Source organism: Argiope bruennichi, chromosome 5 (assembly GCF_947563725.1).
Source record: "Argiope bruennichi chromosome 5, qqArgBrue1.1, whole genome shotgun sequence".
NCBI classification, from domain to species: domain Eukaryota; kingdom Metazoa; phylum Arthropoda; class Arachnida; order Araneae; family Araneidae; genus Argiope; species Argiope bruennichi.
The window spans coordinates 46,203,710-46,223,078 of NC_079155.1; the positions used below are offsets into that span (position 1 = coordinate 46,203,710).

Consider the following 19,369-nt stretch of genomic DNA (forward strand, 5'->3'; position numbering starts at 1 on the left):
GTCAAATTTCCACTTTTGGAACCTTGCCAAAAGTAATTCCAAATGAGGATTTTCTTAAACATCGACGGAAGTTCCGAAAACTCAGTTTCCTGCGAATATTCCATCATTTTTTATGATGGTGGCATTAACCCAGTTTCTGACCCATTTCAGGGAAAATGGGAATCTCCAAATTAGCTGGATCATTTCGGCGAGAGGAATTATTATTGATGGAATTAGTAATCTTCCATTGAGGTGGAAATTTTGGAAGAACAAAGAATTTTCTTATTAGTTGAGGAATTTCTCTGTTTAGGGGATCTATTGTGTTGCCTGATGCGAATACTCTATAAAAAAATTTTTATTCTCTTTTTGAAATTTTCTTCATTAAAATTACTAATTTTCCATTCATTTGCTAAATTTTTAAGTATATGAAAATTAAAGATTAAATATTTTAAATTTATTTATAATTGGAATCTTTTATGCTACAAGAGAATAACTCCAAAATAAATATTTTGGGATATACAATAGATTCGTAAATAATAAATTAATTAACTCTGCCCTGCCGTAGCATTTGAGGTAACTTATTGAATGACCATCATTGCAACAGCTCGACCCCACGGCCACAGAAAGTATGTCCCGTGATTGTAATGAAGGTAACTCGACCTTGCAAAAATTCTATAACCACCAGAAAAAATAAAAATCTGAATAGACTCAATAAGATAGCTGATATCTTAACCAATGAGCTACTGGATTAGCAGATGATAAATCGTTAATCCGGTATCAACCGCCTTTGGCGACCAACTGATTTGCTAGGAATGTTGATTGTGTTTAATTTCAATTAAATATCTTTTACAGGAGTTGATATTTATGATTCCTTTAAAAATATCGAATCGAAACAACAACGTTAAACATCGAATTATGATAGAGAAAAAGACGTTATATTAAATAGACTTACGCCCTGTTTTATTTAATACATATGTCAACATTCCTTATGGGTTCGAGTCCTATGACATCATAGAGCAATTACAAATATAAATATCTGCGTAATCTATTGCGAACTGCATTTTTGTTTTTTGCGATGGCGTAATCTCATTTCATTCTTTCGCCATTCCGGACGATTTCGGTAGCAGTTTAATCAACAAATAAAACCAACTAAAATGAAGTGAATATTTATTTCTTTTATTTTTACTTTACTGTGGAAAATCTCAGTTATATTATATTCAAATCTACTGTAACTAAAATATTTTAAAACAAAAATTCTAAAGTCATCTCGTATGTTACCATTCAGGATCGGTCAATAAAAGCTTGTCGTTGGGAAGAAATCTTGCTCCGCTTATATTCTTGTGCACTTTAACGGTGCTCTCACATTTCCACAACCAGCTGTAATGTTATGAATACAAACATCAGTCTCCTGTTTCAGATGGATGGTCGCACTTTGGCTGGAAAAGTGGAGAGTACAGCGGGTGGCGTTGGTCGCAATGTGGCAGACTGTCTGGCTAGACTGCAACTGAATCCCTTTTTTGTATCCAGTGTGGGTGCCCAGGAACATGCTCAAGCCCTTTTAAGTAAAATGAATCACATGGTAAGTTAATTTATCTATCTATATCTTATATATATTATAATATAAAATTTTATTTAAACATTACATTTTGTTCGCTTTGTGGCTGGTAGATATCGAGTTTACGAACCCATGACATTTGAGGTTTGTTTTGCCAATATTATTCGTAGTATTTAAAGAAAATTATTATTACGTCGTAATAAGTATTTGTATTGCTTTGGACACTGAAATGATGTCGAAAAAGGAAAAAAAAAACTTCAATTAACTACAAATGAGTTTTTTAAAAATATTATTTGTTAGTTCTACCTTTAGACACATCGTTTATGGCAATACTAATAAACAGCTTTCCGATTTGTTGACCTTTTTCGAATAATGAAAAGTTTTCGTCTCTCGGTTAGTAATCGTCTGAATATCTAAGCAATACACGTATTAACTCTGCATTGTTTATTTTAAATAATAACAGGGCATCCAGCGAGGGTCCTAGATTTATAATCAAAAACATTGAGCGTTTTTTTTATTTATTTATTTATTTATTTATTTATTTGCATTTTGAGGTGTTGACAGGTCATAACAAAGGTGCAATTGTTCATATATCATGAATTACTACTCATTCAAAAAAATAATGTAAATAGGCCATTGATATTGAAACAATTACAATTTCTAGTGGGACTAGCTTTTATTATGATCCTCAATAAATAGCAAGGTCAGAGTTTTGACAAAATTGGTCTTGATTATTAATGATCAAAGTGCAGTATTTTCACATGGCTAATTGTATGCAGCATTGTCCGCAGAGAAATCCAGAGAATTAAAACCCAGGCTAAAGTAAACAGCATTAAAGATATTTTTTAAGATTTTCTTAGTCAGTAAAAATTAAGCAATATGAAATATTACATTAGTATCTTTTAACGGTTTAAAGACAGTTTTAATTTATTTATTAAAAATTCCTTAATTTTATGATATATATTTTTTTATTTCTGCCAAAAAAAGTCAAAATTATGATGATATTTCTTCTGAATTTTAACTAATGCTAAATATTTTTTATTTGCAATGGAGCTTTTTTTTTTGTTCGTGACATTTTTTAAATTGTTTCCATTTGCTTTTGTTGTCTGGAAGGAGAGAATCAATAACTCAGAAAACCCCACAAACCTGAGTACATGCATGATTCGAGGACGAAATCAGGGTTGGCATGCGAAAGGGAGTAGGGAACGAAGCCCTCTAGTTAAAAATAGAAATACAATTTCTATGTTAAAAAATGTGGTATATTGGAATTGGTACTGAAAAAGATAATTTTTTGAATCTTAAGAGGATGTAAAAATCATCTTGTACATATTTGTACTATTCGTTGTTATCATAGAAAACAGAAAAATTTAGCTGAATTTTTAATTATTTAAATTGTAATTATAATTTTAGAAAACTCACTTCGATGTACACATTCCAAACCTTCAAAGTGTGTGCCAAATTCAGTAGCTCTAGATCAAATGGCTCAGCAGACACACATTCATCTTTCATATAAATATTATGTATTGTTAATGCAAGAAGTTCAGAGAAAATATAGTAATCGTTAAAAAATTCAAACTCCAGATTTTGACGAATTTTCACGTTTTAGACATCGATTTCGAAAAACATATTTTTGTAAAATGTCCGTCTGTCTGCCCGCCCATCTGCCTATGTATCTATCTGTGATCATGCTAATTCAAAACCACTTTGAGCTAGGCGAATGAAATTTGGTATATGTTTACACCGAATTTGTAGATATCTGTCAAAATGTAGTGCAAAATCTGCTCTGAGGACGACTGTCTATTCAGCTGTTCGAATAGATGGATAAAATTCAGTATACAGAATTAACATCTATATTGTCAAATTTGGAATCCGATCCAACAAAGGGTTGACCATCTGTCGGTCTGTACTTTCAGAAGCTAAAAAAAGTTAATAATTAAAAAAAGGCCGATTTAAATATATCAAATTTTGTATGGTATTTTTTTGACTATAAGTACAGTTTTGTATTAAATTTTTTATTCAGTCAGTTGAGGAAAACGCGTCTAAAACACAAATTCGCTTTTCGGATACTATTAACCACATGCCAGGGTTTAATCGCCAAAAGACTCGCCAAGGATGGCACCATAGACCAGTAAAAAATCTGAATTCCCGCCAAAAGATTAATATCCGTAGCTATCGTAGCCAGTGCCATGTAACGCGTTCTCTGGCAAATTTATTAGAACGTATGCAAGAAAGTTTTGGGCAGACCACTCCCGCTGATTTTTTTAAAGTTCGTACATTAATTAGTTTGGTCAAACATGCGCTCTGGCTGCATCTTCCACTGCTACGGACATGTGCTACTTCTAGAAATTTTTTCTTCAAGAGTTGCAAATAAATGTACTCCATATTTCTTTTCTCAGATCTATTGGAGGTATATAAAAACATAATTTATTAAATTTCTGACTTAGAACACAGTAATATATTAAACCCTCAGCTTTCTTCTATGTATCGTTCCTTTAAGTTACTATTTTCTTTATATATTCATCAACAGGAATATTATCGTCTTGATTCTCCAAGGCACTGACACTATGTGGTGCATTTTATGTTCAATGTTGTTGTTATTTATGGCACTTTACAAGCCCGCTGACAGTTATCTATCAGCGATTTAAGCTGAGTGAGCGTCGTTTTTTCAGTAGCGCCAACTAGGGCTAAGAGTACGACTTAGCTACTTCATGCGTCATATTCGCTTGCACAACCCCTTTTTACAGGGGAGGGGCACATTCGCATACTTGACTGATAGAACAACCATGCCCGAACCGGGACTCGAACCCGGGACGCCCAGATCACGCGGGGAAGACGCGCTACTCCTATGCCAGGACGCCGGCTGTGTTTAATGTTAAAGAGTCTATCTTATAATTCATTTCTGATCGCTTCACTGTTTACAACTGAGTTTAAAATTTGTTACAGATCTTCAATATTAATGATAAGTTTATACATCAAATTTCTTCAGTTATCGCTTTCAAATTACAAACAAGGCTAAGACGGATGGGAAGTTTGTCTTTAGACGATTTTATACAAAATGCAGACAGGAAATTTTTATGCAATGACTTTGTGTCAAATTCAATCAGTAAGTTCATTGCATTTTCTAATGATTGTGTTCTCTTGTGAATCGATGCATAATCAGACAAACATTTCGCTGACATATCTCATCCGAAGTTTGAAACAGTTTGACTGTTTCAACCTTCATACGAATCTACATTTTAGAGGCTAAATGTGCGTGCCACATTGTTTCCATTTACCTTTTTACATTTTGTAAGTATTGTGTTCATCTATGCTCAGACATCCAAAAAAACAAACCTGTGAAAAATTATATACCAAATTTTTCTTCTTCTCTACCATTGCAGTTCTTAATAATCATATAAAATCCACAAATAAAACTCAAGGCTAAATCCTAAGGACGGGTGCCGCCAAATTTGGCGCCAAACTTTAAAGATAAAGTCGCCAGTGTCTCTTGAAAATATTCGTAATATTGAGAAATAAAATTCTGAAGATTACAGCGTCCGTGGGGCTTGGCGAGAAAAATTTGGCGGAAAATCGCCAAATGGTACCCGTCCCTAGAACTGTACCAAACTCAAATATGGCATTTTCAGATTCAGAGAGGTCTGTACTGAGATTATTAAAAAAAAATGACGATTACAATATTTAAATACCAGCAGGTGTGGTATCTCAAAAACTTCCTCGCATATTGGTTAATAAATTTATGCCAGAGAACACCTTACATTTCACGGGCGTTAATTGGTTACGAAATATTTTTTGGCTTGAATTTAGCATTTTTATTGAATGTATCGTGAGACCCTTGGCGAGTTACTTGGCGATAAATCCCTGGCATGCGTTAATAGTATCAGAAAATGGAATCTGTGCTTTAGACACATTTTTCTCAAACGATTGAAACAAAAATTCGATGCAAAACTACATTTAAGTCACAAAATATTATATATATCTACCTAATTATATATATATATATATATATATATATATATATATATATATATATATATATATATATATATATATATATATATATATATATATATATATATATATAAAGTCACTGCTCTCTTAAATTATCACGTTAATATGTTTCTGAAATTACAGGCCGACGGACTGTCAAGCCTTAGTTAGATTTGGCGCAAAATTTGGCAGATGGCTGCAATATAGATGTTAAATCTGCGTATTGAATTTCATCCATCTATTCGTTTTTAAATATCGTCTTAACTTATATTTGAGCAACCGGACAGACAGACTTCCTCTGAATAGATTTTGCTCTAAATTAAATAGATATCTACAAATTATAAAATAAATAGTAAAAGGTGTAAAGATCCTATATAAAATTTCATTTTTCTTGCTCAAACTATTTTTGATTTATCGTTATCATAGACAGACAGATAGACGGACATTCTAAAAAATGTGTTTTTTGAACCTGAGGGGGGGGGGGGGTCTAAAACATGGAGATTCGTCAAAATCTCGAGTTCTAATTTTTTGACAATTACTACTTTCTCAATATACAAATTGCTTACTTTATTCACAATAATGGCAATGTCTCGATATCTATTTTTGTCTACAAAATCATAAATTGCCTTCTATTTGTTCCAAATATACATTCCGACTTATTCAACTATTGCATCATATTGATCCCAAATCCATCACTGTTGCTCCTCCACAACCTCTCTATTCATTTCCTCCCCTTTGTCTTGTTCGACAGAATCCAATCATGTCTTTGCCCAATCCACCTGCCCCCCTCGTCTTCCTGTCCGGCATCTCTGACAGCCGGATTTTTTGTTTGACCTGAGCGAACATCCATTTTCTTCGCCAATTCGATTTCTCACTTCTTACCAATCATTCCTTCGCTGCTTTCTTTCATATTTTTTTAAATGAGAGCTGAAGATATTTTCTAGAGGTGAATGTGTCTCTTCTTCTACGTATTTGACTGTTATTCTGATGTACAACGCCAAATTACTATCATTTTTGGAAATTATACATAACAAAAGAGACATGGAATATATTTCATATGTCAGATTCGCTTTTATTGTTATGAGTAGATCACATATATTTCTTACAGGTCGCCTTTGGCGATCAACGGTTTAGTAATATTAATGGTTGTATTTAATTTCAGTGAAATCGTTTAGATATATACTAACCACCTTTGGCGATCAGTTTGCTCGCCGAGAATATTAACTTTTTATGGTATTAAACAATTAATATGTAATGCATTTTTTTAAATTTCGTTTATTTGATACGATTTAAAAATATGAATTTAACTCAATCAATCTGAAACAATTATTGTGGACACAAATTTAAAGAACACATACTATGAATTAAAAGTGGAAGTAGAAATCTTATTTCAGAATTAATGCCGGGTTTACACTCGGCCAGTTATAAGGCGGGCGGCAGACAGCGCATGCGTAGAAAGACTGAAAAATGCTGTTCGGTCGATGGCAAGTAATTGTCCCGACGCGATGACAATAGGCCACTATATTGTATTATTTATTTATTTATTTTCTTACAGCGCATGCGCTAGTAGAATTTGGCAGGGTTTTTTTTGGCGTGAAAAAATTGATCACTTATCACAGATTAATTCCGACATTTCTCGCTCTTTGTTCTTTCTAATACGAAGTTGTGTGTGCGTGTATTTTTTCATTTTATTTGCCTTTTTTTCTATAATTTTCTAATTTTAAGTATATTGACTTTTTTTTAAATTTTCCCATGTTTCTTTGTGTAAATATCCATCATTTTAAGAAACTAATATAGATCGTTTCTGTGAAAAGAAAAATTCAGGGATGCTTAAACAGCAGTTTATAGCCAAGCACGGAATGTCTGAATCTATCTTATAAAATTGTGGCAAACATAAATCAGTCAATTTCTACACATGCGCTGCCTACTGGCCGCCTTATAACTAGCCGAGTGTAAACCCGGCCTAATGTCCAAAAAAACAAATTTTTTTTATCTTAATTTCAACATTGGCAAAAGCAGTGATTGAATATTTTGATGGATTAATTTGAATTTCATAAAATTAAAAGTATCGTAGCCTTGTAAATTAAATCTTATGAATTTGTTAAAAGTGAAGGAAAAACTGTACAGAAATAAAATCGATATCATTAAAGAGGTTTTTGAGTTTCAAATATCTTTTTGTGAAATTAATAATTTTGGAAGAAATTGTAATCTGTTTTCGTAAATAAGTCATAGCGAGTATTCATCAAGTGATGGTTAAGCCTAGTTTTGTCCTCGATTAAATGGTTGTATTTAACCGAGGACAAAACTAGGCTTAAACTTTCTGTTTAACGCATCTTTTTTTATTTCTTTTACATCTTCAAGTTCAGTGAAGCATTTCACATTGCGAGCAGCGTTTACAATTGTATTTAATATAATTGCAATAGTTAATAATAATTGCAATTGTTAATATTAATTGTATTTAATACAATTGTTATACGTTAATAACTGTATTTAATTTGCGAAATGTTGAATTAAGTGCGTCTGAAAAAACACTGAATAAAATAGTCTGAAACTTTCGTATATCGATATGCTTACATTTGACTGTTGCCATTCCAGAATAAGTAATAAGAGAGACTTCTGTGCCGTGAATGTTAGCATTTTATATATATTGTTTCATGTCCGGGATTTTGCCAAACTGTCGGGCATTAAAGCCATGTTACTTTAATTATCCTATATCTATTCAGTTCATTGTATATATGAAATTTTGCAAAAACAATAATATTTTAGAAATTCATCAAGAAAAAAGGGCAAAATTCAGCTTAATTTTTAATTAAATTAATTAAAATTTCAAAACACTCGCTCCCAAGTGTACTTTTTCACCCACCACGCACGTTTTCAACAGTGCTGTGATGCCATGGGATTAATCTTTATTTTTAAAAAAAGTTCTTAAATGCACCTGACAGAACATACACGATTTTAATGTCTAACAGTTTAGCAGAATCAGATATATTAATTTATATCAAAACGATTTAATCGAAATTAAATATAACCAGTTTCTCCGATGAAATATTCATAAGAGACAGATATTCAATAAAATTTCAAACTACATTCCATTTTAATTTCAGAATAAATATTTCAGCTTTTCATTTAAAATTTTATTGTTCGCTTTCGTCTTGAAAAAGGGAAGAACTACTCTTTAACGTTGAATAGAATAAAATCCCATCCTAGTGTAAATGTTGATCATGGTAGCATGTTCTCTTCAGGAAATAGATGATCTATTTAAGTTAAACACATTTAATAATCATAAAATATATTTGCAGCATATATTCAAGAAGTATAATTTAAACAACACTTAAAATGAATGACTTCCAATCTCTTTCTATTACGCTATGAGCATTCGCGTTTATTACACATCTTAAGCTAATAGCTTAACAATTGGTACGACGATTCGCTTAAGAGAGGGCCATCATAGTTTTTTATCGTATTTGAATAAAAATTTAAATTACACAAGAAGTTCTTATGGAAAGCCATATAAAATAAGTATGAAAATTCAGATTTTTGTTTACACAAGTAAAACATCATACAAAAAATAAAGTTAAAAAATATCGAAAATAAAATTTTATTATCTTAAAACACAGAATTTTATATAGGAAAAGAAATTCTAAATCGTTTTTTTTTTAATGGGCCAAGAACTAAAATTGTTAGAAAATGTTTGTAAACGTCATCATCATTTAAAATTTTGCATTGTAGACTTATTAAATTTGTCATTAATAAAAAAAAAGCACAGTATTGCCTTCGGCTCATTGGCTGTTTCTTAAAATGTATTCTTCGTTCTTTTCTCATGATACTGTAAAAAATATTATTTTTGAATTATTTTTATATCAGTTTTTGTGTTTTTTTAGAATACAAATTCGATTTTTGGATACTTTTAAACCAGATAGGTATTAATCGCCAAAAATACTCGCCAAGGATCACACGATAGATTCAGCAAAATGCTAAATTCACGCCAAAGGTCAATATTGCGTAATTATTGTACGCCAATGCCATGCAAGTCATTCACTGGAGTAACATCTGCATTAGAAAATATGAGAGAAAGTTTTCTGGAGACCACTCTCGCTGATTAATTACAAGGAAATTCAATTTATCAAACATTCTCAGCAGTTTGAACTTAGACTATGCTCTCATTGTATCTAAAATATCATACTTTCCCATGAAAATCACATGGAATAGAATACTTTAACCTATTTATAACATGACAAGTCTAATTCGACGCCTGCGGTCCACCAGCAATTTTTTGCTCAACATCGAGTAGCATATAAAAATGTCATTCCTATTTTCACAAATGGTTCAAACGGCATTTCTTTAGGTCCTTCATTTTCTTGTGTTCTTATTAATTCTACCCAATCACCTCAACTTCACCCTTCAAGCGCAAAACTCATGCCATCCTTTATGCATTATCTCTTGAAGAGTCCTTTTGATAACTATATCATTAATTCAGACACATTAAGTGTCTTAGAATCATTCACGTAACTCAATCGTTTCAGTTGTCCACTGAATTTGTGGTGTTAGCTTCATAAGCCAGTTAACAGCCTCCGTATAAGGGTGATCACTTTTGTCTAGTGGTTATTTTAAGCGGCTACGGACCCTAACGGCACGGGTTTTGTCCTCAGGAATGCAATCTCCACTACTTTAAACGTTCTTGAATTGTATGACGTTTTACTTGTGTGGATTTCATTATCTACAGCTAGATCCCCACTCATGTCAGTACATCGGGAACTGAACTGATGGACAATCTAGCGAAATCTGCTACCAATATTTTAATCTTACCTGTTCCATTAATGATATAACCAGTAGGGATGGTCTCCAAAAAACTTTCTCGTATATTCTCTAATAAAAGTGTTATCACAGAGGACGCATTGCATGGCATTGGCGTTCAATGGTTACGAAACGTCAACCTTTGGCGTGAATGTAGCATTTTTATTAATTCTCTTATGGGATCCTTGGCGAGTTATTTCGTGATTATATAGTAGTTAATAGTATCCGAAAATCGAATTTGTATTTTAAACACATTTTACCCAACCGATTGGAACAAAAATTTGACACAGAGGTAAAAAAATCGCATACTAGATTTCATATATTTAAGTCATTGAGTTTTTGAAATGTCAGGTTTACATGCTTCTGAGGGTACAGAATAATAGGAAGTCAACCCTTTCTGACGTTTAGATCAAGATTTGATAGCTGTCTATACTATATATGTTAAATCTGCTTCCCAAATTTTATAAATCAAGCTATCTTCGTTTTGTAGTTATTGTGTCAACTTATATTCGAGCAGCCGGACAGACTAACTTCCTCTGAATGGATTTAGGTCAAAATTTAATAGAAATCTACAAAATTGGTGTAAAGACCATATACAAAATTTCATGAGTCAAGCTCATAGCGTTTTTGAATTATCTTTGATACAGATGAACATTTTCCAAAAATGTGTTTTTCGAACTCTTAGAGGTCTAAAACGTAAATATTTATCAAAATCTCACTTTTGACAAACTAATGTTTTCTCTATACTACTTATACGAGAAAAACTATGTTAAATCCAGCCTTCAATTAAAATGGCAAAAACAGTGGAGAATTTAAAAAAAGGCAAATAAACTTTAAGCCATTAAACATCTAAATGATTATTGATGTAGTTTGCCTAGTAGAAAACTCAACACAGCTCTTACCAGATTAAGAATTAAGCCACACACGGCTCACATATGAACATTTGCTTTTGAGGGAACCCGTACCCATTATAGAGTATGCCAATATCGTAGGCCGCGGTGGCCTGGTGGTAAGGTCTCGGCTTCTGAGCCGTAGGGTTTCAGATTCGAGACCCGATTCCACCGAAGAACCGTCGTGTCAGGGGGTCTGTTGCACGTTAAATCCGTCATGCCAAACGTCCTCCCGCTGGTGTGGTGTGGTGTGGTGTGTTGTGGAGAGAGGGGGTACCAGCTCAGGTGTCGTCCTCGTTATCTGACCGCGGTTCAAAATGACGAGGTCCGTCCCAAAATAGCCCTAGCGTTACTTTACAATGGGACGTTAATATAACTAAATTAAACTAAGCCAATATCGTATCCTCATTTTCAATAGGATGCCCACAGTTTCATTATCAGCGCGTCAGCTGCTTTCATTCTCTTAATAATAATTACTTTAGAAAATATATTCTTTATAAAGTTCCCCGTCTTATTACGTTCTTAAAAAATGATTGGCTTTTACTATTTGATCTGACTTTTTAAATTTATTTTCAAAGTTTGAATTTTAACTTGCCACTCATTTTTAGTAGTTTACAGTTTGACAAGTCCTGGAAAATAACCTAATTTTTAAACTTTTAAAATAAATCTAATATTCAACATATGTTTGAGTTTAATTATAAATGGTTTTCGCTCCAATAAACTCCATCAAACCAGCCTAACCAAACATTTTGATTGTATATAAAGTTTCCAAATTACTTTTCTTTTTTTTTAATTTTTCACTACATATGCAATTTATTCTGTTGCCAAGTTCTGATAATCAAGCGGTGAATTGAATTTTGTTTTATCATAAGTGAATATGGTATATTTAATCGCAGTGAAAAATGAATTCAATTTCTTACTGATGCAATTTTATATTAGATTTATCGATTTTACTTTGCAATTTGTAGGGGAAATATTCAGTTTATTGGGAATTTTGGGGGAAATTACAATGTTATGAAAAATAAACATATAAAGCTATTTTTACTATTAACTCTTTGCAGTCGGAAAATGAATTCGATGCATAATTAATCATTTAATACAAGGGCTTGTTTATTGCTTCAAAAATAAATATATATATGATTTGTTTTAAATTGAATCCCCCCGAAAAATTAATCTACGTCTTTTTACTATTCTATAGGTATATTTTTAAAAATCAAAAAATATTTTTTTAATAAATAAAATGTCAAAATGATGTACCGTCTTGAATGGTGAGAGGCACCATCCGAGTGTAAAGGGTTAAAGCATGAAAAAACTATATATGTGTTATCAATGCTATAAACAGCAAAAACGGTTAATCGTATCTGGTTCTAGGTGTCATTTACAATGAACAAGTTTTGCTATTATATTCTCTACTAATAATAAGTATACATAAAAGAACCTGTTGGTTCTCTATAGACCAGACTGTTTGACAACCAAAGTTGGCTCATATATACTTAGTAAATGACAACTCGGGACAATTTTTTAACATTTTAATTGCTCATAAACTAAGAAAAATTTTGACGGTTTTCGAGATAATTTCCAAAAATGTTGCAACACAAACATAATTTTGACATCATCTTAAAATAACTTCAATATATTTCAGTGTTTGAAGTGCATTTGAAATCGTTTTTGTTGTTACTACAAGCATTTCATTCTGATATTTTTTTTCCATTACTAAGTTATTTTTCCAAGTTGATTAGACTTCAGTAAAAGGTATGTTTTAAAATCAACTTTGGAAATTTTGTCATAGTTAAGGTTTTATTTTAGTACTAAATAAAAGTGAAATTTTTTTAAAGTGCGTTCATTTTATGAGTAGTTTATATATTAGTAGAAATTTTTTATTTCCAGGAAAATATTTTAAGATTTGAAAATATTTTCCTAAAAATGCCATTAAAAACTAGTTACTCAAAGTATTTAATAAAAATATTTAGGAACATTAATCTCAGCGAATCAACTGGTCAACAAAGGAATGGAATTTATTTTATAATTCGTTCAACATTTAACAATGGAAATTCAAATTTATTCTTCGAAGATAGCTACAAATAGCTGAATCGCAGATTAAAGAAGTAATATTTGTTTACAAGGAAGATATAGCTATCTATAATCTATACAATTATATTGATTATCCTTATATTTAAAAGCAATTTGACAAAGACATTCAGTATTATTTGTATATTGAAAACGACTATAAAAGAATTATAATTCCATGTCCAATTACAGGTAAATTGGGATATAATTTCTTTAATATGCAATTAGTTGTTTGTAGTTATGTATGAGGTACACTTCAGTTGATTTATACTTGGGCTAATTTTGATCAATAGCATGTTTCTCATTAAAATAGGTGGTCTTGTTAACTGGAAATGTCGCCAAGAATTGGGATATGATTAATCGTTTTTGCATTTATAACATCGATAGCGCATTTGTTATCTTTTTTATACTTAATACATTAATTGCCTTTTGACTTGCATGTGATTCACACCTGATATGTTATTAGTTCACACCTTCTCTCTAATCAGATAATTACTTCTCTACTATAATTAAGAGATAAAAAAATGATATAATCTAATTAGATAGATAGTTCGAATCATAAGCGTAAATCATAGCAGCGGACGTGTTAATGGTGAAAAAGTGGTATACGTTCATTTGCTTTTCATTTAGACTGTAATTTCCGTACAAATTGAATACTTTCCTTACAAATTATAGAATAATAGTAATGAATACAATGTAAAACTGCATGGATAAAAAATTGGATTCATTTTTCAATGGGACTAAATGCGTCACATTAACTTATAATGATCATTTTTTGAATTATGTAATAAGTCGTACTAATTGACCTTAAAATATTGGGTGCTCCACTGAGTAACATATACAGTTTTGCCTTTCAAAGTATTAGAAGAATAAGATTGCAGATCTAATGGCTGCTGTTACCAATAAGGACAAATGCAGATAATGTTCTTCAACGTTGAATTGAAAATTCTTGCTTGAGAAGAAGTATTATTTAAATCAATCTTTATCACGGTTCTTAGTTTTTTTTTTTCTATGTAAAATCTAATGTTGCCGATTTGCAACTAGTTGAATCAGCCATAATTCATATAATAGAATTTATGACGTATTTTCTCACATTATTTAGTCAAGAAATAAAATTTAAAACCATTTTAAAATCAGTTTTTTTTATTAGTAATTTAAAGACTAAATTGTTCTGTCAATTTGAATTGTATCCGAGTATAATTAATCCTATTGTAAAATATATTCTACATTAAGTATAATCATTCATTTTAATGGCATTTATATTGTACATAAAAATTATTTTATGTAACTTGTCCTTATACTACCAACCTATTGCATGCGTTGCACGAAATAGAATATAAACCCCAATAATATTTTACAAATTCTAAAACTCATTGAATATTGTCCCATTGGTTCCGAGCTCAAAAGAATCTATGGAAAAAGGGATCAAAACTTATGTACCATATGCAAAATTCGGCTTAGCAAGCTATGCTCTGCACATTACTACACATGATATTAATTTATAGGTATTCCTTATAACAATCCTGAAAAAATATAAGGTATTTGTTGTTGTTTTTCTCTTATCTAGAATACTTATAGCACCTAATGATCCAATGGGATATATATATATATATGTAATGATATTTTAAACTCTTAATTTCAATTTAATTAATATCCAAGATTTTATCTTAATTTAGCCCATAGTAACTTCATTCTAAAATATTCTCTTATTTCGTGATCCAATTCCACTTTCTCTACTTAATTAATTCAAGAAAAGCTTTGTTGAATCAGCTAAAATCTAACTTTCCCACACTGCGCGTGAAGAGATAAAATACCGCTGATCAGGCAAATTCTTTTTTTAAATCCCCCTGTGTTTCCCCTACCTTCTCCGCGTCTGTAACGAAAATCCCTATTGAAATCTCATAATACATTAGCACTGTAAAGAAATATTTTCCCTATCAAAATCATAGGTTATATAAGACCAGGGATAAAATGTCCAAGAGCTTTTTCCTCATTCCTCTCTGTGTCGCTCTGTGTGCTCCTCGCTTGTACATATGCTTGCTTCTTCAAAAATGAAATAAAACGACGTCACAAAAATTAAAAGTATCTTCACTGTCTTCAAACTGCATCATGCTTCACAACAAATAATGTTACATATACATATGTCCGCCCTCTAAACTCCCCTCCCCTTCATATAATATAATAAAATCAAGGATTCATTGCTTAGGATCAAGTATAACTAACCTCAACAGAGCTTAACGAAATTTTATTGAAAAAGGCTCACATTCAAAAGGGCTTCCAAAATAAAAAGTAGTCTAAAGGTTAAATATAAAGCATCCAATCCCTATAAAAGCTACGCCACTGACCTGGAGTCCTAACCTCCGAAGTAAATCTTAAACCGAAGAATCCTAGCGGAAGACAGTCTGGCATTTATTCTGTCTAGCACACAGAAAAAAGATATAGTGTAACTGCGTTCCGGGGGTACCATCAATCTTTGAAAGTTCCGCTGCATCCAACGCAAACGATAAGAATGCTTTTGTCTTTTCTTTCGCGCAGGATACGAGCGGCATAAAGATAGTGGCAGATGCTAGAACGGCCACCTGCATCGTCCTCCTGGACCATTGTGGAGAGTGCCTCTTTGTGATCGGAGATATGGACATCCATGACTCACTCGTTCCGGAACAGGTTGGTAGTATCTTCTTTCTTCTACTTTTTTTTATTGTCTTTCTTTCTCTTCTTGAGTGCATTTGAGTGAATATTTTACTGCTATTGGTTTTGTCCCGCATTTTTGGTAATGGTGGGCGAGGAAATATGATGTTAAATCGGCTAAACAATGACGAGTTTTGTTCAGAATGCGTATGTGACAGGCTGTGAATATTGTGCTCTTTATTTTTATGGTTTTTCAATGCTGCAGTGTATGAGTTTTTATTTTTATTTTGTTGTATGTGATATATACGAAATGTAGGGTGGTCGTAAAGAAACCTCGCCTGTTTTTGAACCTCTAGTGACCTGTCCGATCTACTATCGAAAGAAAATTTCAGATATTGTTGTTTCAAAGTATGCATTCAAGATTGCACTGTTTTAAAAATAATAAAACTCTCAAGATTATAGTAACAATGGAAAAATTTTCGAAAGGCAACAGCTATTTTCGTCTCACCCAATTTGATCAGAGCATTAAGAGACCCAAAAATGATATTTAAACAATATACTAACTATACTTAATTTATTAAACCACTGGTGCAATAAGTGCAACTATGGTTTAATGGTGTGTACACTTTTATCATCGAAAATATAAACTGCTAAACACAAATTGATTACTCCGACCCGCCCTGATCGTCATCTGACCGCGGTTCAAAATGACGAGGTCCGTCCCAAAAAAGCCCTAGTGTTGCTTCAAACGGGACGTTAATATAATCAAACCAAACCAAACCGACCCGCCCTAAAGTACACGGAAAAATCCGGACCGCCACAACAGTATTGGCAGGAACTAAAATTGAGTTCTTAGTTCCATCACCGGCCACGGTACAACCCTTCCCATAGAAGCCACGTCTCGTCATCAGTAGGTGGTAGCCATTGCACACTATTTCTGTACCCACCTGGATGGCGAAAACCAAACACCGTACTGGAATTTTTTTATCTCCACGTCTGAATGGCTTCCGATGGGATAATATAAATCGTAAAAAAATTTTGAACTAAATCCGCCAACGTGTTGACCCATCTCTTAGTTTGTACATTCAGGCTCATGTAAATGGGATTGCTCAAAAATACAATAACTTATATAAATGATGCTTTTATGTAATCGTACAATTAAAATTGTAATTTCTTTTCAAAATTTTTTATTTTACTTTGTGAGAAATGATCGTTTAAAATACATGCTTAACTTTTTTCGCTCTATTACGAAGCATAAAAAGCACTTGGAGTACTGAGAACTAAAAATATGAGCAATAGAGAAGTTTACGTCCTTTTTCAATATCCACAATTTTTATTCAGATAAATTAGTAACGTTTTTATTAAATAGTTTATGAAAAGGTTTCTTTGAGACCACTTCCTTGCTTTAGAACTATATATATTTCCAAAAAAACACAACACACAATATTTGCATAAATATTCGATAAAAAAAATTTTATTTCTGTTTTCTGTACCGCTTCTTAAAATGCCCTATAAATATTTATACAATTTTAAAAACTACTGAATAAAAACCAAACGATACATCAAAGATTCATAATTTAAACTGATCAATACGAATATAGGAATTTATCACATTAGTTATCTAATGCATTAAACGTGATATAGTTAAGGAAACAGTTAATACAAGTAATAAATATTATAAAGTGAAGGGAATGGGAAACGAACGCAAATCCCCATGACTTCTTCGTATGCTTAGGCATTCTAATACCACCTTTTCTGTTCTCCTTTATAATTATCTGCATCTCCTATATATATAGCAAATTCGCTGTACTTCTTCTTCTTCTAGCGTATAGCTGACCACCCCGCCACCACTGAACGTAGCAGTATCGACAGGATTTGTTGTGGCCAACTGCTATCCTCAGCATTGTCCATCCTTGCATTGACCGATTTGTCAAACTGACATTCTCTTCGAGGTAATTGGCCACAAAGTGGTCAATTACTATCCTTCTTTCTTCTACCTATAAAACAATGAAATGGCCATCACTAAGAGAAAATCTCCGCGAAATTCAAAATATCTCTTCAAATTCTCTTTACACAACAATAGAAAACTGAATACTTTCAAACTCTCAAATAGTTGGTAAAAAACTGACAATTTTTGACATCATGTCCTTCAGAGTTTTAAGACTCCCTGGTACCATCAGTACTGTACTTAAGTCATTATTTACTATTTTCAGATTTTTTTCTTAACTTCGAGATTTCAATACATTCCTTTAAATAGTGGTAAACAGTACCGATTCTTCCACAAATGCATTTATTTTCCTGCTTTCTTCCAAATCTTTGGAAATATGCAGGAAATCTCCCATGTCCTGATATAATTTGAATTATCAGTGGATGGTATCTTCTTATTTTTATTTCTGGATTAGGAATAAAATCGAAAGTTACTCTTCCGTTTTTGGACATATACCATCTGCCAAACCGTTGCAGCTTTATTTCTTCTCTTAATTCCTATTTTAAGATATCATTTGATTTGGGCTCAAATTTGCTGTACTGTAGAGAGAAAGACGACAATGAATGTTTTGGACAGAGCACCTGGATTCTTTGGCCCTACATCTTTGAGATCTGATAGTTATTTTATTTAGACCCAGTTCATAAAAGTGAGTGCCCTCTAATTATGCATGTAGGAATGCAGTATGCGCTTTTTATATTTCATAACATAATAAAAGAAACTGAGTAAAATTTTTGAAGAACTATTTCCCACCAGTTTGATGTAAAATTTGACTAACGTCTACAATTTTGGCCACAATGCTATATGCTAAATTTTACTTATTTAAAAGGTTGCATTTTTGAGTTATTGTGGTCATATACATATAAATATATAGACCAAACAATTGTCACTTCTTTATCAGACTTAAACTAAAATTTAATATACTACATATCTGATGATAAATATGTATTCCAAATTTTATTCATATAATTCTCTCGATGCATTTTTGAGATATCGTGTAATTTATCTTTGCAGTTTTTTTTATATCGTTGCATTTTTGAGATATTTTGAGACACAGACGGATATAATTTTTTTTTATCTTTGGAAATTTGTTAAAATCTCAGTGTCGAATTATTTGACGATTACAAATACTTTCTCTTCATGCACGGCAAAATGAAAAGCAAAATATTAAAATAAAATATCACTACAGAAATCCCAAAGTCGCTCTGACCAGCAGATAAGGTCACACTACCCTTTATTATAAGTCCTTGACTCATTAACATGGCTATAATATGCTAAACCAAATGCAATTAGAACCGCTACTGCTAGGATCTTATCAACTATTGAGAGTATTTGGCCCTTATTATGCAGACACTACTGGTAAAGCCGGTCAATAGAATTCCTAACGCTTCTAAGCATATCAATGGCTACTCAGTTTCAGCCTTTTTCCTTGCTTCCGCTAGATACTTATTAAATGCAGCTGTTGGTCTTCAATTATTAAAAAAA

General features: G+C 32.1%; 1 protein-coding gene across 2 annotated transcripts in view; it reads left to right on the forward strand.

Annotated features, from left to right (window-relative positions):
- Positions 1-19,369, forward strand: part of LOC129968698 (uncharacterized) — a 713,943-nt gene that overhangs the window by 615,862 nt on the left and 78,712 nt on the right. For both annotated transcript variants that reach the window (XM_056082857.1, XM_056082858.1), the window contains 2 exons: positions 1,397-1,558; positions 15,808-15,936. In XM_056082857.1, coding sequence (XP_055938832.1) covers positions 1,397-1,558; positions 15,808-15,936 — 291 coding nt within the window. The remainder of the gene's footprint in view (positions 1-1,396; positions 1,559-15,807; positions 15,937-19,369) is intronic.